Below are 27,923 nucleotides of genomic sequence, written 5' to 3'. Positions count from 1 at the left end.
TTTAAATGAATAAACCATCGCTAACAATTCTCACTATTATGTGTTGTGTCTTAGAACATTAGCTAAATCTCCCTTTTACATGTTTCCTATGATTACTCATTCAGGAAATACCATAATTGATGACCAAATTTTACAAAGTGGCAACCTTTTCTTCAGTGGGTCAGCTTCAAAGCACTTGCTTCTCTGTTCCGCTCAATAGCATCACAAAGCACTTAGGCTGCTACAAAGTGAAATTTGTGAACCACAATAAAGAAAATCAGACAATTTTGAAACAAGGATTTTGTCATTGTACTTGGACAGTTGTTTTTAAATTTTGCCTTTTCTCTCAGACTTCTGCTCAGCCTTTCTTGACGATTCAGACATATGTTTTATCCACTGGCTCCCTTTATTTACCCTTTGATTATCCATGCATTTTTCATCCCAAAAAGAGGGGAGAAAGGTATAGATTTTCTCCTTTTGCAAGTCGTTCAACTGGTCTTGTACATGGAGCATGTAATAAGGGATCACGCAAGGAAGGATCAAATTTGCTTAAGCTTTAATTTGGGTTTAGTCCCTCTATTTAAAAAAACTGCACCTAAACAGACATATATGTATGTACACTATTCAATAAAAGATTTCCAAATAGTGGTCTTGTGTGAAGATCTTCTCCAATTTCCAAAACTACCCTATTTCTACCTGAAGTCTGGAAGTGACTTGAGGACTCATTTGCAAGTGCAATTTCAGCGGACCGATCTTGCAGCCAAGAATTGCATGTTTGAACTCATTGCCATGAGCCACCTATAAGGCTGAGCTGAGCCTATAATAGAGGGAAAATAATGCTCTATCTGTTCTGCTTAGCAGTTAATGAGAAACAGCCACATGTCCAACATATCAAGGATAGGTGGATAGTACATGACTCCAAAGTCTAGGGATCAAGAAAACTGGAGTTGTCAAACAAAAGAAAAATAATTGTTTCTCATGCTTCCAGTTGTATAGTACCTACCTTTTTAATGACAGGTACAAATGTTCTTAGATGAATTGTCTAATGCTGTTTCTTTATACACCAGAGTTCAATTAACTTAGGTTTAAAAGTGCCAATATCCTTTAGCCAAATCCTGCAAACTGTAAATTTAGATTTTCAACCTTTGAACTTGGGGGGAAAGTCTTTCTTCTGACTTCATCAATCAATTCTAAGCCCCTGGATTTAAAGATACGTGCAGGTGATTATACGCCATGAAAATCACGAAGAACAGCAATGCGGTTCTTTCAATGAGCAAAGCCTCCAGGTTTGGAAGTAATTTTTGATGATTTCACTCTGGGGTGCATGCAGCTGCTGAAAAAGCAAGTCCATCTTATTAACCAGGGATCAAACAGGACTCCTGGGGGGAGCAGAATCCAATTATCAAACCTCACCGCAGGCAAACAATGTTACAAATGACATAGGATGATATGGCTTATGCTAGGAAGAACATAAAAGCAGTTTCAGACATCGTCTGAAATACAGTTGCAAGCAAAGAAAATAATATTTCTCCGAAACTTATACCAGGGAAGGTCAAACTGCATATTTTGATAGTGTAAAGTTATAACTCCTAAATTGGTTATTTTTAAATCTGTAAATAGTTCTCAAATTATGTATATTCGGCATTAGGTTATGAATGCTTTAGCTGCAGGAGCAGACTTGTAGGTGATTTGAAGTAGCAGAACCAAGGCAACAGACACCAGGCTTGAGAGCCAGGAACAAGCCAAAGTTTGACCAATTTAAGTGCTAGGCAAAATCAGAATGGTTGGATATGGGCCAAATAGCAGTGGCAGGTCCCGGGTCCAAGACCGTATAGAAGCAGCAGGTCTTGGGTCCAAGAGTAAGATAGGACCTGCTGTTTGATCGATTTAAGTGCTGGGCCAGATTGAAAACATCTTGATGTTGAGGCCAAAGGCAAGGGACGGGCCAGTGATTAGCTTGCTGTTCCATGAGGTTTACTCAAATCTGCACTGAACTGATGTTGTGGCCTGCAACTAACTAGCTCCTTGATCAGCTATGACTGGCTTCATAGCTGTGAACTCACTTTCGTGAACTTCAGCTCTGAATGTTATTTGCTTACTTTTGTTGTTTGTATGATTTGTTGTTTTTTTTCTGTACATTGGGTGGTTAATGGCCTTTTTTTAAAAATAGGTTCTATTGGGTTTCTTTATTTTGTGGCTTCCCATAAGGAGATGAATCTCAAGGATGAATATATCCTGCATACTTTGATAATAAATGTACTTTGAACTTTGAAATCTCTGCTTGGAAGCTTAGATTCCTTCTGTGAATAAAGAATTACCCCACGTGCATGCTCTTGCATTTAGTGTGAATGATTTTTGTAAACTATTTATTTTTTTGCTTATACCTTAAATTCTTTTTATCATTTACCACTGTCTGCATTTTCCTGGCTCACAGCAAAAGGTCGTTGAATCTGCTGTACCCTGCTCATATCGACTGGCCAAAAATTGCTCCAAGAATCTAACTGGAGGGATTGAAACACACAACCACTGGAAAGTTGGGCAGGGATTTGGAAAATAACACACTTCTGATAAGACTGAGTGAAATTGGTAGATCTGTCAGAAATTTGCAATGACAGATGTTTCTAAAGTGGTTCTTTTTAAGAGAATTGTGGTGACAGTAGATTTGATATGGGAAGGAAAGTATCCGATGGAAAGAAACCATTAATAGTAATTAATGTGGGCCATGAAAATGGAAATGGGTGATCCACAGTGGGGGTGGAGGACAGAATGTGCTGAAATCAGATCTTGTGGACAAGGAGAGCAGAAAGAATGCTTGAGGAAGGACTGAAGAAAAACTAAAAGTTTCATGGGTAAAAAGGTTGATTCCAGAGATGTGGGGGTTAGACTATGAGGAGAAATTGAGTCACCTGGGATTGTACTCACTGGAATTCAGGAAGAATGAGAGGAGATCTTATAGAAACATATAAAATTATGAAAGGGATAGATAAGATAGAGGCAGGAAAGTTGCTTCTACTGATAAGTGAGACCAGAACTAGGGGATATAGCCTCAAGATTTGGGGGAGTAGATTTAGGACAGAGATGAGGAGGAACTGCTTTTTCCAGAGAGTGGTGAATCTGTGGAATCCTCCACCCAATGAAGCAGTGGAGGCAACCTCTGTAAATATATTTAAGACAAGAGTGGATAGATTTTTGCATAGTAGGGAAATTAAGGGTTATGTGGAAAAGGCAGGTAGGTGGTGTTGAGTCCATGGCCAGATCAGCCATGATCTTACTGAATGGCGAAGGAGGCTCGACAGGCCAGATGTCTTACTCCTGCTCCTATTTCTTATGTTCTAAAAATATACTGACATGCTTATTCCACTGTTCTTTTATATCCTGGTTAATAATCAGCACCACCAGAAGCCCTCCAGTTGGCCATTCACCTTGATCGTGTTTGTGGATCATGTTCCACTCAGCACCTTAGGGTTACTTTTTATAAACCACTTGATGCACATTTGAGAAAAGGGGTTAAGATACTCCTTTTTTAATACCAGAACTTTTTGAATAGCGATGGTATGATTATTCCGATGTAACCAATGCTCCCAGGTTTGATTGCTCCAAACAAATGACAAGCATAAGATTGAAAAGTTTTGTAAAACATCAGTTAACAGATTGGCAGAGGATAAATGTGTTTACTTACAGGAAGTAAAGGCTTCTGCGTGGTTTTCAAACAAAAGAATTTAAGGCGTTATGACAACTGTTGATTCGGCTGTTCACAAGTTTGGTTCAACACAGACACAATTATCATTACAGCAAATGTGTTCAAGAGAATGAGACTCACTGCTTTAATCATTTGGAAGGAAAGGCTATTTTAGAATATTTTTGCTCTTCAATCCTCCATTTCATGCACTAATTTTAAAGGTAACTATATGATACAAGAGGTTGAGCTGCTCCTTCAGTATTGCAACCAAAGCACCGATCAGGCAACCAATACAATTTCTATATCTGCTCTTTAGTGAAGTTAGGTGTGATGCCCGGAAGGGCAAGGCAAGTTGAAAAGGAACCAGGTAAAGTAACTGAACCTAGAGATCAAGATGGCTGGTGAAATCAGGAGATCAGTAAGGACAGAGGAAACTTGGTGACCAGGAGGGCTGGGGGAACCTAGGAGATCATCAGGACCTACTGTAGGGTGGTAGTAGAGCAGGAGTATTGGGTAAGGCTACAGGCACTAGGTTTGAGAGAGGTGCAGAGATCAGGAGGGCTTGGAAGGGAGAAGATATTGAAAATTGAGAAGGCTGAAAGGATGGAAGTTGGGAAAACAACAGTCATTACATATTGAAAGAGTGTGCAAGGAGAACAATCAGCCTTTGCTCCTCTACCAGCTCCATGCAAAAGCAACTTAGGTCATGTCACTTAAACACCTTCACACTTCCCTTCCCCCAATAGCCCTACAAATTAATCCCAATGCTTTGATTGAGTCTACCTCCAATATTATAGATGCTTCCTGATCCACCATCTATTCCTCACTGCCTTTATTTCTGTATTGCCAGCACCCAGTTGAAAAATGGAAAGTTCTGCATCTATCTTGGTGACAAGATCTTCAAACAGAAACACTCAACAGCTGCCTGCCACTGGAAACAGTGCTCAATGCAATTCTCAGGTAGCATATTTCAAACTTACAAAAAAATCTGCTTCCCTTTTCTTCCTGGTCAGAAAATAACTTCATATTTCCCCTTCTTAAGGCACCTTTTGGCCAGTTATTTAACATCCTTTTTTTGTCACTCACTTGACTGATCCAAATCTTTTGCAGCCCACTTGAAAGGCTGTTCTTAGCTCACTTGCTGCTAGTTTCGCCAGCAACTTTTGTTTATCGCTACTAATCAATGCTTCTCTCCCCTCATTGGCCTTGTCTTTTTTTTTCACTTTTGTTTGATGCTGAAAAGACTCATAAAATTATACACAAGTCCAACAGAGCACTCTGAATTCCTGGAAGATATTATTTGGAAAGTAATAAATTTTAGACTCTCTTACCTCAACTGTAAGCTGCTTGTAATAGCTGGGTCCAAGCACCAGGTTTTCAAGAGTTAGATTTGATATATCTGGTTCTGTCTCTTGACCACCTTTACTAAGCCATGAGCCTTTACCTAGGCGAGGGAAACTAAAGAAATATTTAAAAAAAGTCTCAATAACAATGAAGTAGTAATATAGACCATCCCATTCTTGGGCAATGCTGAACAGTGGAGGAGATGACATTTTATGGTACTTCAATGAGGGTTTTAAGGGCTGGAAATAGTCTTTTCTTCAATAGTTTCTTCCCGTCTCACTTCATATATTGCTTCAAACTGAAGCTCTTTTTAAACTTCAGGTAGACGTTTGGTAAAACTTCAGTTTGAGTTTGGACATCAGCAGCAGTGTATTGGGAAGAAAGATGTGTGAATTAGCATGCCGGCTCATACTAAACTTCATTTGTGTCTTAAAAAAGTACTTTATGAACCTTTACCCAACAGATGAATGCTTCTCATGACCTTTCTCAATAATTTCTTCCAAATTTATCACAAGGCAGAGCTAAGCTGAAGTTGATAGCAACGAAGTTGAAACACCTACATAAGTATTACACCTCCATCTCATGTTTAGGTGAATTAAGCATCTCATGATCAAAATATAGGTCAGTGTGAATTTATTTTCTGCCACTCCTCAGCATATCAATGTATTGAAGAACTTTTCAGAGCAGAAGTATCTAAAAGGATGTGATTTTGGAGTGGATCACTGCAGCATCAGGTGGCCTTAGAATTACTTTTCTGGAAAAACATCTTTATTAATGTATGTACAAAGTAAAGATGAATTTTTGCAATGAAGATCACCACTGTACCTTATCAAAGGTTGGTGCAAGGCAACAAGTGACGCATGCACAGTAACGGATATGACCGATAGGTGGAAATAGTCAAACATGACGGGTACATGATGGTGTAGTCCCCTCCTCGGATGGAAGTGAAGACTCAGTCTTCGGCTACTGATCAAAGGGATTCCTGCAACATCACTTAATCTGGAAGCAAACAGAAGATAGATTACAAATGCAACCTGGAGACAGTGTTTACTAAGATTGCTAACATTAAGAAATGACAAGAATTATTTGAAAAATCTCTCAACTTCTGTATTCACTCCAAATGCCCTATTTATTCAATAAATAAGTCAATTATCTAAACCATTCAGAAATAAATTTCTAGGTATTAGTACAAAGAACAAAACAATTCAGAATTTGTTTGACTGTGTTTCAGGATCCACTGAGCTTACATTTATCTAACTCTTTGCTTGGCACAGAGCCAGAAGCAAGCTGCCTTCTAGTTCAAAGCAACACTCACAACATGCCAGAGGAACTCAGCAGGTCAGGCAGCATCCATGGAAAAGATCGTGCGACGTTTCGGGCCGGAACCCTTCGTCAGGACTGTAGAGCGAAGGGGTAGAGGCCCTATAAAGAAGGTGGGGGAAGGGCGGGAAGGAGAAGGCTGGTAGGTTCCAGGTGAAAAACCAGTAAGGGGATAGATAAAGGGGTGGGGGAGGGGAAGCAGGGAGGTGGTAGGCAGGAAAGGTGAAGAAAAAATACGAGAAAACACAATGGGTAGTAGAAGGAGCCGGAACCAAGAGGGAGGAGGTAGGCAGCTGGGGGAGGGGGCAGAGTGACATAGGGATAGAGGAAGGGAGGGGGAGGGAATTACCGGAAGTTGGAGAATTCTATGTTCATACCAAGGGGCTCGAGACTACCTAGGTGGTATATGAGGTGTTGCTCCTCCAACCTGGGTTTAGCCTCATCATGGCAGTAGAGGAGGCCATGTATGGACATATCTGAATGGGAATGGGAAGCAGAGTTGAAGTGGGTGGCTACTGGGAGATCCTGTCTGTTTTGGCGGACGGAGCGGAGGTGCTCGATGAAGCAGTCCCCCAATCTGCGTCGGGTTTCACCGATGTAGAGGAGGCCGCACCGGGAGCACCGGATGCAACAGATGACCCCAACAGACTCACAAGTGAGGTGTTGCCTCACTTGGAAGTACTGTTTGGGGCCCTGAATGGTGGCAAGAGAGGAGGTGTAGGGACAGGTGTAGCACTTGCGCTTACAGGGATAAGTGCCAGATGGGAGATCCTTGGGGAGGGACGTGTGGACCAGGGAGTCGTGGAGGGACCGATCCCTGCGGAAGGCGGAGAGGGGTGGAGAGGGGAGTACCTCCCACTCCCATTCAGATATGTCCATACATGGCCTCCTCTACTGCCATGATGAGGCTAAACCCAGGTTAACATAGAAACATAGAAACATAGAAAATAGGTGCAGGAGTAGGCCGCTCGGCCCTTCGAGCCTGCACCACCATTTATTATGATCATGGCTGATCATCCAACTCAGAACCCTGCCCCAGCCTTCCCTCCATACCCCCTGATCTCCGTAGCCACAAGGGCCATATCTAACTCCCTCTTAAATATAGCCAATGTACTGGTCTCAACTGCTTCCTGTGGCAGAGAATTCCACAGATTCACCACTCTCTGAGTGAAGAAGTTTTTCCTAATCTCGGTCCTAAAAGGCTTCCCCTTTATCCTCAAACTGTGACCCCTTGTTCTGGACTTCCCCAACATCGGGAACAATCTTCTTGCATCTAGCCTGTCCAAACCCTTTAGGATCTTATACGTTTCAATCAGATCCCCCCTCAATCTTCTAAATTCCAACGAGTACAAGCCCAGTTCATCCAGTCTTTCTTCATATGAAAGTCCTGCCATCCCAGGAATCAATCTGGTGAACCTTCTCTGTACTCCCTCTATGGCAAGGATGTCTTTCCTCAGATTAGGGGACCAAAACTGCACACAATACTCCCGGTGTGGTCTCACCAAGGCCTTGTACAACTGCAGTAGTACCTCCCTGCTCCTGTACTCGAATCCTCTCGCTATAAATGCCAGCATACCATTCGCCTTTTTCACCGCCTGCTGTACCTGCATGCCCACTTTCAATGACTGGTGTATAACGACACCCAGGTCTCGTTGCACCTCCCCTTTTCCTAATCGGCCACCATTCAGATAATAATCTGTTTTCCTATTTTTGCCACCAAAGTGGATAACTTCACATTTATCCACATTAAATTGCATCTGCCATGAATTTGCCCACTCACCCAACCTATCCAAGTCACTCTGCATCCTCTTAGCATCCTCCTCACAGCTAACACTGCCACCCAGCTTCGTGTCATCCGCAAACTTGGAGATGCTGCATTTAATTCCCTCATCTAAGTCATTAATATATATTGTAAACAACTGGGGTCCCAGCATTGAGCCTTGCAGTACCCCACTAGTCACCGCTTGCCATTCTGAAAAGGTCCCGTTTATCCCCACTCTTTGCTTCCTGTCTGCTAACCAATTCTCCATCCACATCAATACCTTACCCCCAATACCGTGTGCTTTAAGTTTGCACACTAATCTCCTGTGTGGGACCTTGTCAAAAGCCTTCTGAAAATCCAAATATACCACATCCACTGGTTCTCCCCTATCCACTCTACTAGTTACATCCTCAAAAAATTCAATGAGATTCGTCAGACATGATTTTCCTTTCACAAATCCATGCTGACTTTGTCTGATCATTTCACCGCTTTCCAAATGTGCTGTTATCACATCTTTGATAACTGACTCCAGCAGTTTCCCCACCACCGACGTTAGGCTAACTGGTCTATAATTCCCCGGTTTCAATCTCCCTCCTTTTTTAAAAAGTGGGGTTACATTAGCCACCCTCCAATCCTCAGGAACTAGTCCAGAATCTAACAAGTTTTGAAAAATTATCACTAATGCATCCACTATTTCTTGGGCTACTTCCTTAAGCACTCTAGGATGCAGACCATCTGGCCCTGGGGATTTATCTGCCTTCAATCCCTTTAATTTACCTAACACCACTTCCCTACTAACAAGTATTTCGCTCAGTTCCTCCATCTCACTGGACCCTCTGTCCCCTACTATTTCTGGAAGATTATTTATGTCCTCCTTAGTGAAGACAGAACCAAAGTAATTATTCAATTGGTCTGCCATGTCCTTGCTCCCCATAATCAATTCACCTGTTTCTGTCTGTAGGGGACCTACATTTGTCTTTACCAGTCTTTTCCTTTTTACATACCTATAAAAGCTTTTACCTATAAAAGGTTGGAGGAGCAACACCTCATATAACATCTAGGTAGTCTCCAGCCTCTTGGTATTAACATAGAATTCTCCAACTTCCAGTAATTCCCTCCCCCTCCCTTCCCCTATCCCTATCTCACTCTGCCCCTCCCCTAAGCTGCATATCTCCTCCCTCTTGGTTCCGCCTCCTTCTACTACCCATTGTGTTTTCCCCTATTCCTTCTTCACCTTTCCTGCCTATCACCTCCCTGCTTCCCCTCTCCCACCCCTTTATCTTTCCCCTTACTGGTTTTTCACCTGGAACCTACCAGCCTTCTCCTTCCCACCCTCCCCCCACCTTCTTTATAGGGCCTCTGCCTCTTCCCTCTACAGTCCCGACGAAGGGTTCCGGCCCGAAACGTCAACCGATCATTTCCACGGATGCTGCCCGACCTGCTGAGTTCCTCCAGTGTGTTGTGAGTGTTGCTTTGACCCCAGCAACTGCAGATTATTTTGTGCTTGCCGTCTAGTTCATGCACTTCTCTGTTTTAGAATTTGCTTTTCTACATGCACACTTCAAATGTTTCAGACTAGATATTGCTGAAAAAGCAGAATGGCCTTAGCACTTGGGGTGAATCTTGGGGAACTCCACCTCAGAGCAATCTTGAAAGTCCACGGGAAGAAGGCAAGATAAACCAAAAGATCTTTGGTTATGTCATAGATTTGGATTTATTGCCAGCCATGCTTCAGGCCTTACTTTTTCAGGGTCAAAATACTGTTCTGAGTACCATACCACAGAAAAAAACCTTGGTTACCATCTGACTGCTGTACTGAGGGTGTGCTCACTTGGATATGATACAAGTCCTGTCTGCCCTCTGAGATGAATGCAAAAGATTCATGGAAAACATCAAGGGTAAAAGTTGTTCCTTCCAATGCTCTAATCAATGTTTAACCCTCAATCAACAACATTTAAGACAACTTATTTAGTCATTTCCTACATTATAACAATGTCAGATGTATTTCATTAAATGTTATTAACTGTGATGAAAAGAGGTGGCAAAATGTGTTCTATAAATCCAAGTCTTTTCTTTCTGTTTGAAACCCTTGGGTTACAATGAAGGGTTGAGGGTGTGGAATTATATAGAGAAGCAAATGCACTAGGTTGATTTGAAGTTGGAGTTAACATGATGAATCTTCACTACTTTGCGAATGCTGGTGCAATTCTTTGCTTTGATACTGTTATCACAGTTCAGTTGAGATAACGTCCAAAAGGTGAACATTGTCAAATTGCAAACACCTCAACTTAGCCTCTCTCTCACCCTTGAGGAAGAAAGCACAGAAACTGTGTCAGCTTCATAGAAATGCAATACAAAGTGAAAGCTTTACGTCCTGCAACCTTTATAATTCCCTTTAATGAAATAATTCCTGTGTTGTCAGAACAGTAACTCTCAGTTACACCTGGTAAAGCATATTAGTTCATTCAGGCTCAACATTTTGCCAATCTAATATTGCTATCATAGTGACTAAAAAAATCGGGATGGAACTGCAAATGGGCTCCTTGTAAAATCAGTGTTCTGTATGTAAAATAAAAGATATTTTACATATGGTCGTGACATCTATTGATAAACCAGTCACAATGCATACTCAACTCCAGTTACACTGACAAGATTTCTAATGTGAAAATGCTGCACCCAGTGAATTTGATTCACTTCAATGTCAATCATGTGCTGTAACAGGGGACATTTGGTGACAATCAATCACAGTCATAACTGCTCAGTTCAATTTATGAGCCAATCTAAATACAAATTATTACTATTTTGTAAGTGTGGGTGTGTGTGTGTGGGGGGGTATCTGTGCCAATGATCTATTTATCATCACACATTTCAGAAGCTCGTTTGTGATGCCGGGAGGAAATCTCATCTCTGGCTGTGTGGTGAACTTCCTGCGCTGTGGTCTGGAACTTTGCCCGCAGCGCCTCTCAAGTAGCATCGAGGTTTGTGCGTTCATGAAATGTATAAGCGTTTAAATGCCACATTATGGTTTTTCCCCTTTTTATAACTAAATTTAAAAAATGTGAATCAATGCAGAAGTTAGTCCTTTATGAATCTACTAAACTAGTGCCAACCACATTGTGACCTTAGAACAGTACAGCACTGAAACAGGCCCTTAAGCCCATAATGTCTGTGCCAAGCATGATGCTGAATTAAACTAACTCTCCTCTGCCTGCATATGGTCCATATGACCCTTCTGAATTATCATCAACTTGATGGCATATTTACACGACTTTGAAAAAGAATATTGTGCAATTGAAAACGTCTTTAAAAAAATTCTAGAACTTCTAGCATCGGCCAGCAAGTTTGGCCCCTATTTTCCACTAGGATTTTGATCTGCCCAAATATGTTTTTTGGGTGATAAGAGATATGTCTTTACCAAAGGAGGTGTAGGTCACTCCTTCTCTCTGCTAGCCTGCAGGTCACCATTGGGCAAGCTGTAGCACAATGATGACCCCCAACGAGGGTCACATGAAGCCTTGGGAGCTGTGGTGGATGGTTATATGAGCAGCTGGTACATATTGCAAGTCCTGGTCATGTGACTGCTGACGCCAGGCAGATAATCTCTGAAGAGTATTGATAATGGTTGGAGTCACCCAGTCTTGTAATGACACTGCCCAGAAGAAGGCAATAGCAAACCACTTCTGCAGCAAAATTTGCCAAGAACAATCATGTCATGGAGGGGAGGAGACTGTAGGTGATGGCATTGTGAAGGGGGGTGGCTTTTCTCCATGGTCAACGATCCGTTGTTACTTTTCAGATTAAGAACAGCTGGAAGACCATGATTGCCCACGTCATATAACATGACACATAATGAAGATGATAATGTGCATTTTTTAGAATATAACTCCATCAAAAGATGCCAGTGATAGTGCAGTGTTCAACATGCAGCTGCAGAAACCACACCCACATGAGAAAACCATGGTTCTTATTAGATCAGAGATGACCCAGCTTTTACCAATCATCTCTTCTGCAAACTGGGCAAATTTCAAACAATATTTCTCTGTAATACACAGAAAATGCTGGAGGAACTCAGCAGGTCAGGCAGCATCTATGGAAAACAGTAAACAGTCGATGTTTCAGGCCAAGACCCTTCACTGGGTCAACATCACCTGTTCACTGTTTCCCATAGATGCATTCTGGCCCACTGCATTCCTCCAGCATTTTGTGTGTATTATTTTGATTTCTAGCATCTGCAGATTTTCTCTTGTTTTTAATATTTCTCTGTGCTCACTGAGGTCTGTACTTTTCTGCTACCATCAAAGATGTCTGTATTGCTTTAATCAAGATCATAGTTACTTCCACCTTCCAAGCCTCAGGATGATTCCAAACTGCTGCTGCTGATTCCTAACACATCTCACTGATTGCTGTTCACTAGTGAAGTGGGGAGATCACCTAAGCACCATTCACAAGGGCAGGAGAATTCACTGATTTCTCCTTCTGCCCACAGAAGGCAGAGTAGGCACAGGCATTTGTCCTTAATGCAAGCTTCCCTAAAGTACCAGTGTTCATAAGCAACACTCAAAATCTATAACTACTTTCAGGAATCTACTGCAAGGAATAAAATGACCAACTCAGTATCTCCAACGTTTTTCTGTTTTACAAGGATCAACTTTATATGCCATATCATTTATATGCATTAGGAATTTGCTGTAGTGTGTTGGTCAGGATACTGTATATGGGACCTGACTGCAGCTTTGAAGGACCCTCATAGTACTTTGTACATACATGCCACTGTACCAGCTTGCCTGGGTCCTTCTGACCACCAGCTCCCACCAACCCCCTCCCCCCGGAAGCATTTCCTAGCACTGTCTGATAATTACAGCTTTTGTTCTTTCAGGAACATTACTGTAGTACTCTCCAGTTGCTACAAATGTGCCCAGTCCCTTTAAGGTGAAACTGCCAATGTCACAGCTGCCAGGCTAAGAGCGGGGAGCTGCTAGATCAGACAATAAGTAACAATTAACTCACGCAGAAACGACAATGATGCAAGAACAGTGTTCTTAAAAACTTAGAACTGAGGACTAAAATTTCCATGAGCCAGTTCTCCGAGGATCAGAGGTGAGAAGGTCAGTAACTTTAAATTCCTCACTGTTAATACTTTGGAGGATCTATCCTGGGCCCAGCACGCAAGTGCAATTACAAAGAAAGCACAGTAACACCTCTACTTCCTTAGGAGTTTGCTAAGATTCAGCATGACATCTAAAACTTCAACAAACTTCTATTGATGTGCAGTGGAGAGTATATTGATTGGCTGTATGACAGCCCAGTATAAAAACAACAACACCCTTGAACGGAAAATCCAACAAAAAGTAGTGGATATGGCCCAGTTCATTAGTGGTAAAGCCCTACCTACCATTGAGCACATCTACACAAAACGTTGTCACAGTAAACAGCATCCATCATCAGGGACCCCCACCACCCAGATCATGCTCCCTTCTTGCTGCTGCCATCAGGAAGGTGGTACAGGAGCGTCAGTACTCACACCACCAGGTTCAAGAATAGTTATTACCCCTCAACCATCAGGCTCTTGAACCAAAGGGGATAACTTCACTCTACTTCATTTCATCATTGAAATGTTCCCACAACCTAAGGATAACGAGAATGAGGAATGGTGGGGGGGGGGGGGCATTACCGATAGTTTGAGAGGTGTAGGGGCAAGTGTAGCACATGTTCCACTTGCAAGGATAAGTACCAGGTAGAGATTTGAGGGGGGTGGGGGCGGAGGATGAATGGACAAGGGGATCTCATAGGGAGCGATCACAGCAGAAAGCATAGAACTGGGGGGAAGGAAAGATGTGCTTGGTGTTGGGATTCCACCAGAGATGGCGGAAGTTAAGAAGAATCGTGTGCTGGGATGTGGAGGCTGATGGGGTGGTAGGTGAGGGCAAGAGAAACCCTATCTCTGGTGGGGTTGCGGGAGGAGGGGGTGAGAGCAGACATGCAGAAAATGGAAGAGATGCAGTTGAGGGCAGCATTGATGGTGGAGGAATGGAAGCCCTTTCTTTGAAGGGGGAAGACACCTCATTAGTTCTGGAATGAAGCCTCATCCTGAGAGTAGGTACAGCGGAGATGGAGGAACTGAGAGAAGGGGATGGCATTTTTGTAAGTGACAGGATGGGAAGAGGTATAATCCAGGTAGCTGTGAGAGTCAGTGGATAAGCTGTTTCCAGAGATGGAGACAGAGAGATAAGAAAGAAAAGAGAGGTGTTGTAATTGGTCAGGTAAACTTGAGGGCGGGGTGGAAGTTGGAGGCAAAGTTAACGAAGTCAACGAGCTCTGCATGGGTGCAGGACGCAGCACCAATGCAGTCGTCAATGAAGCGTAGCAAAAGTTTGGAGAGTGATACCAGTGTAAGATTGAAACACAGACTATTCCATGTAGCTGACAAAAATGCTGGCATAGCTTGGACCCATGTGATCACCCATGGCTACACCCTTCTTTTGAAGGAAGTGGGAGGAGCTGAAGAAGAAATTATTGAGAGTGAGGACCAGTTCCACCAGACGGAGGAGAGTGGTAATAGAGGGGAACTGGTTGGGTCCTGTGTCCAGAAAGAAACGGAAGACATCAAGAGCTCTTCTGGTGGGGGATGGAGGTGTATAGGGACTGGACATCCATAGTGAAAATAAGATAATCAGAGCCAGGGAACTTGGATTAATTGAAAAGGTCAAAAGCATGTGAAGTGTCACAGATGTAGGTAGGAAGGCCTTAAAAAATATCACTTTTAAGGACTCTTTATCTCATGTTCTCCATAGCTATTGCTTTTTTATTAGTATTATTTTTTTTCTTTTTGTAATTACACAGTTTGTTCCTTTTGCACACTGGTTGAATGTCCAAATTAGTGCAGACTTTCATTGATTCTATTATGCTGATTACTCTATTATGGATTTATTGTGTATGCCTGCAAGAAAATGAATCTCAGGGTTATATCTGGTGACATATATGTACTTTGATAAGACATTTACTTTGAACTTACTTTGTATAAAAAATGCAAAAATCTTTTCATTTTCACTAAGGTATAGCAAAGCAAGTTCTATATCTGTCTTTCTGAAACAAATACTTTCTGCTGATGGCAGAATGCATCTTCAAAATGCATTCAATCTTTATATCATCCTAAGGGAGATCTGCAGTACCATCACTTTTATGAAGTTCAATGAAAAAAAAAGACTGGAAAGCAGAGTTTAATTTTATAGACTAAATTACCAAGTAATGGATTCTGCCTTTGGGTTGCTGAACAGCAATGAGATCCCCTGTAAATGTCACCTTGGTAAGCAATTCTGCACCATTATTCTCAAGCTGTTCAAGCGGTCAACAAAGTGAATCGTCTTTCTTTGCAGTGCGGTGGCGGATCCTCAACTTTTTATAATTTATATGATGGCAACAAAATAGCACTGAAGTTATGATAGCTAAAGCTGTTGATGACATAAAGATAGGTAGGAAAGTACAACATACACATGGCAAATTCTGCAGGTGCTGGAGATACAAATTCAACACACACAAAATGCTGGAGGAACTCAGGTCAGACAGCATCGATGGAAATGAATAAACAGTCGACGTTTTGGCCTAAAAAAGGATCTCCACCGGAAACATCGACTGTTTATTCATTTCCATCGATGCTGCCTGCCCTGAGTACCTCCAGTATTTTGTGTGTGTTGTTTAGGTAGGAAAGTAAGTTGTGAAGAGGACATAAACAGTCTAGAAAGGGATATGGATAGCATAAGTCAGTGGTTAAAGTTCTGGCCAGCGTAGTATAATGTTGGAAAATGTGAAACTCTATTTTGACAGGCTGTTCTTGTTCCTCTCTGAGCCTTGTGGTGCATCAGGTAAGTAACCTTGCCTTTTCTTCAGCATTTGTCTGTTTCTTATGAGGCTGAGATGCTAGCTCGGCACTCAACCTAGTTGCCAGATCGATTCAAACCCAGGACCATTCACCTCAAAGACCACTACACCACCAGCTGGCAATTTTGACAGGTAAATTAACAAAAAAAGTGTCTAAATGATGAGAGATTGCACAGCACCAAAATGCAAAGGAATATGTACATTCTGGTATCTGATTTGCAATAAAACTAGTTTGCTGATCTGGAAAATAACACTGGATAACAAAGATTTTGCTTCATGAATACTTTTGGGTGTGTCATGGATTTTGGGTTGCTGATCATGAAAATCACCATGAAGTTTTCCTATCACACACCATTTTTTTGAAATCTCCTGTATTTGATATTTTAGTTCATAATTCAAGTCAGAATAACTGATGCTAAGATTAAGAAAGGCAGTTTAGGTGGTCTTAAAAAATCACCAATGACAGGTAATTTGGAGAACTTCTAGTGGGTCCAGAGAAAATTGCACAGAAGGCATTCAAAGATGCTGTTGAAAATTTTTTTGCAACTATAGAGTACCAAGCTATGTGTAACTAACAACACATCCTTCAAGCATCCTTTAAAACCACGAAGTGCAACACGTCACTACAGATTAATTCTCTGCATTCCCATCTAGACTGCTTCCCTTCAAGTCTTCACACTGTCAGTGATGAGCATGGTGAAGGTTTCACCAGGACGTTGCAGTCATGGAGAAATGATATCAGGGCATCTGGAATCCATAAATGCTGCCTGGTTATTGTTGGACACTTAAGTGAGAAGCCTCAGACACTGAGTACAAATGAAAATCATCAACAGAACCTTTTTTAGCTTAGTTGAACTATTCTAAAGCATCAGCACCATTATGCAATTAAAAGTATTATATTTAATAGAAGTCAATTTCTTGTTTCCTTATATTCCCACATGATATGCAATTTGTGTTCAGCTTCAAATGTTCCACCACAAACAAAAACAGAATCTGAGGTACAATACTTTCAAAAAAATTTGTTGTCCAGTGTAATTAGAAAAGTTAACAGAATGTTATTTCATATAGCTGGGGGAAATGAACACGGAAGTAGGAAGGTTATGCTTCATTTAGAGCATGCATTGATAACATCATATATGAAATGTTGTGAAGAGTATTGCTTTTATATTTTCGGAATGATGTTAATGTGTTGAAGCAGTTTAGGGAACATTAACCACACTAATAGGTGCATTGTTTAATGAGGAATGATTAGATATGCTAGACTTTAATCAACTGGAACTTTAAGAAGTATGCGGTTAATTGATAGAAACATAATATTCTGAGATGGCCCAGTGAATGAGAAATTTTATTGTAGACGAACCCAGCAGCCATTGTTTAAAATGACGGCCAACCATCTCTCTATATGCTTGCAACTTTTCCTTAATGTGCCTTCCCTGACATGAATACTACTCCTCAAACGGCCACCCGCAATGTTTGCATCTCGTGTATGGTCAACTGTCTGCAGAAGTGCCTTCTGTAATTTTCATTCATTTAAAAGTGGTTCATGTTGTGAGCTACTATTGCATAAGCAGCCATTCAAAGCACTTGTAAGCAACAAAACAATTCTTTTTCATGCAAGTCTAGTAATTGAGACTTTAAGACGATAATACAAAGGAGCAGAATTAGCTCACTTGGCCTATCAAATCTGCTCCACCATTCCATCATGGTTGATTTATTAAGCCACTGAATCCCATTCTCCTGCCTTTTCTCCATAACCTTTGACACCCTGATTAATCAAGTAAGTCATTAACCCCTGCCTTAAATATATCCAGTGACTTGGCCTGCATAACTGTCGGTGCCAATAAATTCCACAGATTCACCATCCTCCTGCTAAAGAAACTTTTCTTCATCTCTGTTCTAAGTAAACACCCCTCAATTCTGAGACTGAGCCATCTGGTCCTAGACTCTCCCATTATATAAAAAAAATCCCTCTCCACATCCATTTTATCTAGGCCTTTCAATATTCAATAGGTTGTAATGAGATCCCCTCTCATTCTTTTAAACTCAAGCCCAGAGACAACAAATGCTAACCCTTTCATTCCTGGGATCACTCTCATGAATCTCCTCTGACCAGTCCCCAAAGCCAGCACATCTTTTCTCAGATAAAGGGCCTCAGCACTATACCCTTGTTTTTGTATTCTAGTTCTCTCAAAATAAATGCTAACATCGCATTTGCCTTCCTTACCATCGACTGAACTCCCAAGTTTCTCTGCACCTCATTTTTCCCCCCATTTAGAAAACAGTTTATGCCTTTATTCCTTGTGTCAAAGTTCATGATCATGCACTTCCCTATATTACGTTCCATAGGCCATTGCTTTGCCCATTCTCCCAAATTGGCAGCCTGCTTCCTCAATACTACCTGCCTTTCCACTTACCTTCGTATCTTCTGCAAACTTGGCCACAAAGCCATCAATTGACAAACACGTGAAAAGAAGCAGTCCCGACACTAATCCCTTTGCAATACCACTAGTCACAGGCAGTCAGCCTGAAAAAGCACCCTTTATTCCCACACTTTGCCTCCTGCCAGTCAGCCAATCCTCTATCCATGTCAGTATTTTTGCTGCAATGCCGTGGGCTCTTATCTTGTCAGGCAGCCTTAGGAGTGGCACCTAGTCAAAGGCCTTCTGAAAATCCAAATCAAAAACATCCACTAACTCTATCCTGCCTGTAATTTCCTCAAAGGATTCCAACAAGTTTGTCAGTCAAGAATTCTCCCTTAGAAAACCATGCTGACTTTAGCTCATTTTATCATGTGCCTCCAAGTACCTCGAAACTTTATGCTTAATAATACACTCCAACCTCTTTTCAACCTGAAGTCAGGCTAACTAGCTTATAATTTCCTTTCCTCTGCCTCTCTCCCTTCTTGGATAATGGAGTGACATTTGCAATTTTCCAGTTCTCCGGATCCATTCAAGAATCTAGTGATTCTTGAAAGATCATTATTAATGTCTCCACAATCTCTTCAGCTACCTCTTTCAGAAGCCTGGAGTATAGTCTATCTGGTCCAGGTGAATTAGCTACAGTCATGCTTTTCAGCTTCCTAATCATCTCCTCCTTACTAATAGCAATGACACTCGTGTCAACACTATGCCTCTCTCATAGTTCTGGTTTTCTGCTAGTGTCTTCCACAGTGAAGATTGATGCAAAATACTATTAAGTTTCAACATCATTTCTTTGTTCCCATTATTACCTCTCCAGCATCATTTTGAGCAGTCTGATATCTACTCTTGTTTCTCATTTACTCTTTATATATCTGAAAACCCCTTTTTGTATCCTCTTTTATATTATTGGTTAGTTTACCTTCCTTCATATTTAATCCTTTCTCTCTTTATGGCTTTTTTAGTTGTCTTCTCTTGGTTTTTAATAGTTTTCCCAATCCTCTACCTTCCCACTAATTTTTACTTTACTATATGCCCTCATTTTTGCTTTTATGCTTTAACTTTCCTCGTCAGCCACGGTTGCTTCATCTTGCCTTTAGGATACTTCTTTAGGATGAATCTATCCTGTGCCTTCCAAATTGCTCCCAGGAACTCCAGCCATTGTTGTTTTGCCATCATCCCTGCTAGTGTCCCCTTCCAATCAATTTTGGCCAATTCCTCTGTAATTTCTCCACTGTAATACTGATCCAACCAAGTTTAGCTTCTCCTTCTCAACTGCAGGGTGAATTCTATCATATTATGATCATTACCTCCAAAGGGTTCCTTTACCTTAAGCTTCAGAATCAAATCAGAGTCATTATATAACATCCAATCCAGATTTGCCATTCCTCTAGTGGGCTCAACCATAAACTGCTCTAAAAAGCCATCTTGTATGCAATTTAGAAATTCCCTTTCTTATGATTCAGCACTAACAGGGTTTTTCCAATCTTCCTGCATATTGAAATACCCAATGATTATCACAACAATGCTCTTTTTACATGCCTTTTCTGTCTTCAGTTATAATTATAGCTGCCATCCTGACTACTGTTCAGAGGCCTGTGTACAACTTCCATCAGGGTCATTTTACCCTTACAGTTTCTAAACTCTACAAGGATCCTAAATCTTCGGATCCTATGTCAACCCTAAGGATTTGATTTCATTTTTTTACTAATAGAGCCACGCCATCCTTTCCGCCCACCTGCGTGTCCTTTCGATACAACGTGTATCCTTGGATGTTAAGCTCCCAACTATGATCTTCCTTCAGCAATGAATCAGTGATGCCCACAACATTGTACCTGCCAATCTTTAACTGCGCTACAGGACCATCTACCTTATTCCATATACTGTGGGAATTCAAATAGACCAACTTCAGTCCTGTATTCATCAGCCTTTGTGATTCTGGCCCCCTGCTACACTTTAACTCATCCCACGGACCGCAATTTTGCCCTAACATCTGCCTGCCCTTCCTCACAGTCTGACTACACATTGCGTCTACTTGAATACATGATCAGCTTTATGACTTCAGATCACATTCCTCTACCAAATTAGTTTAAACACCACCCCCCCCGCCGCCTCCAAACAGCTCGAGAATACATGTAGGATATTTGTCCCCAGCAGGTTCAAGTGTAACCCATCTCTTTTCCACAGGTCATACCTTCCCTGGAAGAGATCTCAATGATTCAGAAATCTGAAACTCTGACCCCTGCACCAATTCTTCAGCCATGCATTCATTTGCCAAATCATCCTATTCTTACCTTCACTGGCATGTGGCACAGTTAGAAAACCAGAGATTACCATCCTGGAGGTCCTGCTTCTTAGCTTTCTGACTAACTCCTTACACTTTCTCTTCAAAACCTTTTCCCTTTTCCTACCTATGTCATTTGTGCCAATGTGCACCAAGACGTCAGGCTGCTCAGCCACCCCCTGTAGAATGCCGCTGACCTGATCTGAGGTGGCCCTGACACTTGCACTTGGGAAGCAACGTAACATCCGGGCATCCCTATCATGTCCAGATTATCTCTTGTCTACTCCTCTAACTATAGAATCCCCTATCATAAATGCAGTCCTCTTCTTCCCACATCCCCCCACCCCTTTGAGCCACAGAGCCAGACTCAGTGCCAGAGACTTGATCACTGCGGCTTCTCCCTGGTAGGTCATCCACTTCAACAGTTTCCAAAGCCGTAATCTTATCATTGAAGGCAATGGCCAAAGGGGTACTCTGCACTAGCTGCCTATGCCCTTTCCCTCTCCCTCCCCTGACAGTTACTCAGGGACTGACCTCCTGCAATTTAGGGCTGACTATCTCCCGGTAGCTCCTATCTATTATCTCCTCATTCCCCCATATGAGCCAAGGGTTGCCAAGTTGCAGCTCCAGTCATGACTTTTGCTCTATGCTTGAAAGATATGGACAGTATACAGCTGATATTCCAGACAGCTCAACCACTTCCATGTGACCTGTCTGCATACAGTACATCAACTTAGGAGGGAAGACAAGATTTCAGGAACACAGATTCTATGCCACACAAACCCTCCCCCCCCCCCCCCCCCCGCCAGCATTGCTAGAAGACCAGGTGGGCAGGGTGTGTCAGGAGATTGTCTGAAAGAACGCTAAAGCAGGAATTCCATGGAGACCTGATCATGTGATGGATTCATAGATTATTGTAGAACCTCCTTGAGGGACGTTAACATTGACACATACCCTGAGTCACCCTGACACAGTGGTGTCAAGAAAACAACATTTCCCTCAATGTTGCAAAAACAAAAAAGCTGGTTGTGGACTACAGGAGGAATAGAGACAGGTTAACCCCTATTGACATCAATGGATCTGGGCTTGAGAGGGTGAACATCTTTCAGTTCTTCGGCATACACATCACCGAGGACCTCACGTGATCTATACATACTGGCTGTGTGGTGAAATAAGCACAACAGTGCCTCTTTCACCTCAGACGATTGAAGAAATTTGGTATGGGCCCCCAAATACTAAGAACTTTCTATAGGGGCACAATTGAGATTATCCTGATTGACTGCATCACTGCCTGGTATGGGAACTGTACTTCTCTCAATCGCAGGACTCAGCAGTGTGGTGTAGACAACCAGCATATCTGTAGATCTGAACTTACCGCATCTACATTTACAAAGACAGGAGTGTAGAAAGGACATTTACAAAGATAGGTGTGTAAAAGGGCCTGAAGGATCATTGGGGACCTGAGCCACCCCAACCACAAACTGTTCCAGTTGCTACCAGGAGGGGAGGAGAAGATGGCGGCGCGACGCAGCACGCTCGGCCGCTCCAAAATGATATATTTGTAGGTAGGTACCGTGCAGAATTCTGATTTAATGGAGACAGACGTGAGAAGCACGGAGGAACATCTGGAGAAACTTCTGAAATGCCCGTTTCACTGCCGCTGCTACTGCGCGATCGAGAATCTCCGGAGGGGAAGGCCCCAAATCCTCGGCTTTGCCTATTGCCTGTTGCCAGGGCCAGGGTCGAAGTGCTCGGCAGAGATGCTGCTTGGTGCCGGAGGGCTGGTCGGAGGCTCGAAGTTTTCGGACGGACTCAAGAGTCGGCTGTGGTCGGGTGCTTCCAGGGTGCTGCATCAGCAAGTTTGTGGTGCTGGAAGCTCATGGCAGGGAGAGTTTTTCTTCCTTCTACTGTCTGCGTGAGATGATGGGACTTTGGAGAGACTTTGGGACCTTTTTTTTACCATGCCCATGGTCTGTTCTTTATCAAATTACGGTATTGCTTTGCACTGTTGTAACTATATGTTATAATTATGTGGTTTTTGTCAGTTTTTCAGTCTTGGTCTGCCTTGTGTTTCTGTGATATCATTCTGGAGGAGCATTGTATCATTTCTTAATGCATGCATTACTAAATGAAAATAAATGAGGACTGCGTGTCCTCATAATTTTAAAAAAACAGTACCGCAGCATAAAAACCAGGACCAACAGGCTCTGGGACAGCTTCTTCCACGAGGCATTCAGACTGATTAATTCACGCTGATACAATTGTATTTCTATGTTATATTGACTGTCCTGTTTTACATACTATTTATTACAAATTACTATAAATTGCACATTGCACATTTAGACGGAGATGTAGAGATTTTTACTCCTCATGTGGTGTAAGTAATAATTAGCTTTGGATTGTCCTGATAGGTACGGCTGCTTTGAAAGCTGTGCTTGCTTATATGAGGAAGCCAGAGTAGAGAAAGCATAGAGGAAAAAAGGAAAAGAGGATCATGGAAACCAAAAGCCAGTGTTGCTACAGCATCCCTATTCCTCTGTCACCTGTGTGAGAGGAGCCCAGTCTGGTCTAACCATCTCTATATACATTGCAACTCTATTGATTAGATGTCATGGTTTTACACAAGATCAAATGACAAACAAAACAAGGGACTAGTTTCAGATTGTTGTGCAAATCTCTTTATTAGGTTCTGGATTCTTCTCCTTTCTTTCCTGAAGGATCTTGGCCTAAACGTCGACTGTTTATTCATTTCCATAGATACTGCCTGACCCGCTGAATTCCTCCAGCATTTTGTGTGTGTTCCTTTGGATCTCTAGCATCTGCAGAATCTCTTGTGTTTTGTTCAATATAAGCTGAGTCAAATATGGTTAGATTCTGTAGTAGGAGAGTTAATTGGATAGAGTGGCTAAAGCATCTCAGGATGTATATTGCATGCATTTCTCTGACATTAAACTTGACGTTTGAACCTTTGAACCTTAAATACGTGAAGACGAGGACAGGCACACTCCACAACCTGATAGCATTAGATGCATCAATTTCAGGCATATATTGGCTATTTGTTTCATTATTTTTATGGCCAGTTTTGCAATGCTACATATAATCAGCCATGATCATACTGAATGGCAGTGTAGGCTCAAAGGGCCGAATGGCCTACTCCTGCACCTATTTTCTATGTTTCTATTTAAAAACGCAAATCAAAATGAGAACATAATAAAATCTTTCAACTATCAAGATACATGAGATTTGTACCAGAAGGTTGAAATTAAATATTTGAAATTGGGAGTATCCAGATAACAATGGAAAGTTCACACACAGAATTCTTGAGCCTTCTACAGTGTATTCATTTATTTTGATATAATATTTCTTCTTTATTGCATCTAACAGCCCGGTTTTGAGAAATGATCAAACAGATATTTTTTGACAACTGGCTTGAATTGCCATAAATTGATTCGGCTGTGAAACCATACAGCAAGATTGTTTAATAGGTATTTCAGAACATGTGCTCATGTGATTAGTGACACAGTCTTCAGAGAGCAAGGTTGCTTTATTTTCTACACAATTAGACATGACAAACTTGAGATGGCTATGCAGTAATACCTCAAAATATACACTGCAGCTCTCGATAATAAAACTTCATTATAGTAAAGTCAGTCCTGTGTTCCCCTTTATTTTGCTGTCAATTGTTCTGCAATTCTTCTTTAACAAATAATTTTGTGCTGTTACACAATTATCTCCAAAAGAAAATTTTTCATAACTAAGTTATTTTTCCCCTGGAAAGCATCACCTTATTGCATGAGAAATATTATTGTATTCTTTATGAAAAATACCACTGTATATTTATAGCTAAACACCCTGTTCAATAAATTTGGTAAAACTGTACAGCATAGGAACAGGTCCATTGGTCCACAATGCCAGTGCTGACCAAGGTGCCAAGTTAAACCAAACCTATCCAACTACACATTATGTATATCCCTTTTTTCCTCTCTTGCCACCATTCAGGGCCCCAAACAGTCCTTCCAGGTGAGGCAACTCCTCACTTGTGAGTCTGTTGGGGTCATCCATTGCATCCGGTGCTCCCGGTGTGGTCTCCTCTACATCAGTGAAACCCGACGCAGATTGGGGGTCCGCTTCGTCAAGCACCTCTGCTCCGTCCGCCACAACAAACAGGATCTCCCGGTAGCCACCCACTTCAACTCTGCTTCCCATTCCCATTCGGATATGTCCATACATGGCCTCCTCTACTGCCATGATGAGGCTAAATTCAGGTTGGAGGAGAAATACCTCAAAAACCATCTAGGTAGTCTCTAGCTCCTTGGTATGAACATAGAATCTCCAACTTCCGGTAATTCCCTCCCCCTCCCTTCCCCTATCTCTATTTCACTCTGCCCCCTCTCCCAGCTGCCTATCACCTCCCTCATGGTTCCACCTCCTTCTACTACCCATTGTGTTTTCCCCTATTCTTTCTTCACCTTTCCTGCCTATCTCCTCCCTGCTTCCCGTCCCCCACCCCTTCATCTTCCCCCTTACTGGTTTTTCACCTGGAACCTACCAGCCTTCTCCTTCCCACCCTCCCCCCACCTTCTTTATAGGGCCCCTGCCCCCTCCCTCTTCAGTCCTGATGAAGGGTTCTGGCCCAAAACTTTGACTGATCGTTTCCATGGATGCTGCCCGACCTGCTGAGTTCCACCAGCGTGTTGTGAGTGTTGCTTTGACCCCAGCATCTGCAGATTATTTTGGTTTATGTATATCCCTTTATAGCCTATATGGTCACGTGCCAGTCTAAAAGCTTCTCAAGCATTAATATTATGTCTGCTTCCACCACTACCCCTGTCAATGCATCCCAGCCACCTACCATCCTCTGTGTAAAAAAAACAGTCTACGAATTTCATTTAACCTTACCCCCTGTCAACCTGAACTTCTGCCCTCTAGTATCTGACATTTTTACACTTGGAAAATATACCCTATACATGCCTCTCATAGCTCCATGAACTTCTATGAGGTTCCCCCTCAGCATTTGATGCTCCAGCTAAAACAATGCAAATTTGTCCAACTTCTCCTAATATTTACTACTCCATCCTGAGTGGCAGCTAGGACTCCAAATGTGGCCTGATCAAAGGTTAAACAGATGTAAAATTATTTTTGACTCTTATACTCAATGCCCTAACCAATGAAGGCAACCATACCATATACATTATTTGCCCCTTCATGGACAATATCTCTTCAATGTGTAAGATAAGTTGGCTCAGTATTCTTCAATATGGGGAGAAGATCAGTGGAGAGAACATGGACGTCTTTGTGTTGGAACTAACTGTAGGAAAGACAGACTGGTGAGAGTTCAGGGTCATCTTCAATCTCTTACTGCTACTGTTGGAGGTTCCCACGTATTCCAAAATGGCATCAATCAAATTGGTGTCCAAGAGCAGGGTGAGCTGCCTCAAAGACAATGACTGTGATGAAATGCTTTGAGAGGTTGATCATGGTTAGAATTAACTCTTACCTAGGCAAGGACCTGGACCCACTGCAATTTCCCTAGTGCCACAATAGGTCTATAATCGATACAATCACACTGGCTCTCCACTCGGCCTTAGATTATCTGGATAACAGCAATACCTAATTCAGGCTGTTTATTGATTGCAGCTCTGGGTTCATAGCTATAATCCCCTTAGTTCTAATCAATAAGCTTCAAAACTTGGGCCTCTGTACCTCCCTCTGCAACCGGATCCTAGACTTCCTCACCGGAAGACCACAGACGAGGCAGATTGGAAATAACATCTCCTTACTGACAATCAATACCGGCGCACATCGAGGATGTGTGTTTAGCCTTCTGCTCTGCTCCCTCTACACCCACGACTGTGTGGCGAGACACAGCACAAGCACCATCCATAAATCTGCCGATGACACGACTATTGTCGGCAGCATCTCAGATAGAGACGAGGAGGCACACAGGAGTGAGACAGGTCAGCTGTTTGAGTGGTGTTACAACAACCTTGCACTCAATGTCCGTGAGACCAGGGAACTGACTGTGGATTCAGGAAGGGGAAGTCAAAGGCACACATACAACTCCTCATTGAGGGGTCAGTAGTGGAAACAGTGAGCAGTTTCAAGTTCGTGAGAGTCAATATTTCTGAAGATCTATCCTCAGCCTAACATATTGGTGCATTACAATGAAGGCATGCCAGCAGCTGTAATTCATTAGGAGTTTGAGGAGAGTTAATCTTTAGTTACAGTGCGGAATAAACCCTCCAACCCTTCAGGCCATGCAACCCAGTAAGCCCCAATTTAACCCTAGCCTAATCATGGGGCAATTTACAATGACCAATTTACCTAGTAACCGATACGTCTTTGGACTGTGGGAGGAAGCTGCAGGACACAGTGAAAGCCCATGCATTCCACAGCAAGGACGTACAGACAGCTTAAAGATGATGTTGGAATTGAACTCCAAACTCTGATGCCCCAAGTTGTAATAACGTCCCACTAATTGCTGTTGTTACCATGTTAGCAGAGACTCCAGCAAATTTATACAGATGTATCATGGAAAGCAGTCTAATTGGCTGCCTCACCCTTTGGTATGGAGGAGCCACTGCACAGGATCAAAATAAAAGCTGCTAAGAGTTGTAAATTCAGCCAGTTATGTCATGAGCATTAGCCTCCCCACCATTGAGGACGAGTTCAAGATACGATGCCTCAAAAGGTAGAATCCATCATTAAGGGCCCCCACTACCCAATGCTCTGTTCTCATTACCAGCATCAGAAAGGAGGCACAGGAGGCTGAAGACACACTCTCAACGTTTTAGGAAAAGCTTCTTCCCGTCTGCCATCAGATTTCTGAATGGACAATAAGCCCATGCACACTACCAAACACTTTTTGCTCTCCTTTTGCACTATTTAGTTTAAATATATATTTATCTTATTATAATTTATACTATTTTATATGTTTTGCTGTATTGCTGCTGCAAAATAATAAATTCCACAACATACATCAATGATAATAATCCTGATTCTAATTCTAATTCTGAGACTAGAAGATAAGATTTAGGGGAGTTGCAGTGGGGGAAGAATTTTAAGGGTGCCAGGAAGAAAACTGGCAGGGAGTTTGGAAGTGAATGCTTAGAAATCGGAGAAGTACTGTAAATAGATGCAGCAAACTGATGATGAATGTTAAGAATATCCCAGCTGGGGAGGGAGTTGGAGTTGAAGTTAGGAATGGACTGAAGCAGCATAAGGACATTGTCAAGGAGAAACTGTGATGGTTTATTGGGGGTG

At 42.2% G+C, this 27,923-nt stretch overlaps 1 protein-coding gene across 2 annotated transcripts in view; it reads right to left on the bottom strand.

The window, feature by feature from the left end:
- fam135b (family with sequence similarity 135 member B) overlaps positions 1–27,923 on the bottom strand; it is a 392,129-nt gene that overhangs the window by 106,174 nt on the left and 258,032 nt on the right. For both annotated transcript variants that reach the window (XM_072259585.1, XM_072259586.1), the window contains 2 exons: positions 5,828–6,001; positions 4,990–5,116 (listed from right to left, as the gene is read on the bottom strand). In XM_072259585.1, coding sequence (XP_072115686.1) covers positions 4,990–5,116; positions 5,828–6,001 — 301 coding nt within the window. The remainder of the gene's footprint in view (positions 1–4,989; positions 5,117–5,827; positions 6,002–27,923) is intronic.

This window comes from Mobula birostris, chromosome 1 (genome assembly GCF_030028105.1).
Source record: "Mobula birostris isolate sMobBir1 chromosome 1, sMobBir1.hap1, whole genome shotgun sequence".
In the NCBI taxonomy this organism is placed as follows: Eukaryota; Metazoa; Chordata; class Chondrichthyes; order Myliobatiformes; family Myliobatidae; genus Mobula; species Mobula birostris.
Note: the sequence above shows the minus strand (reverse complement) of the source record. Positions and strands in the feature narration are given on the sequence as shown.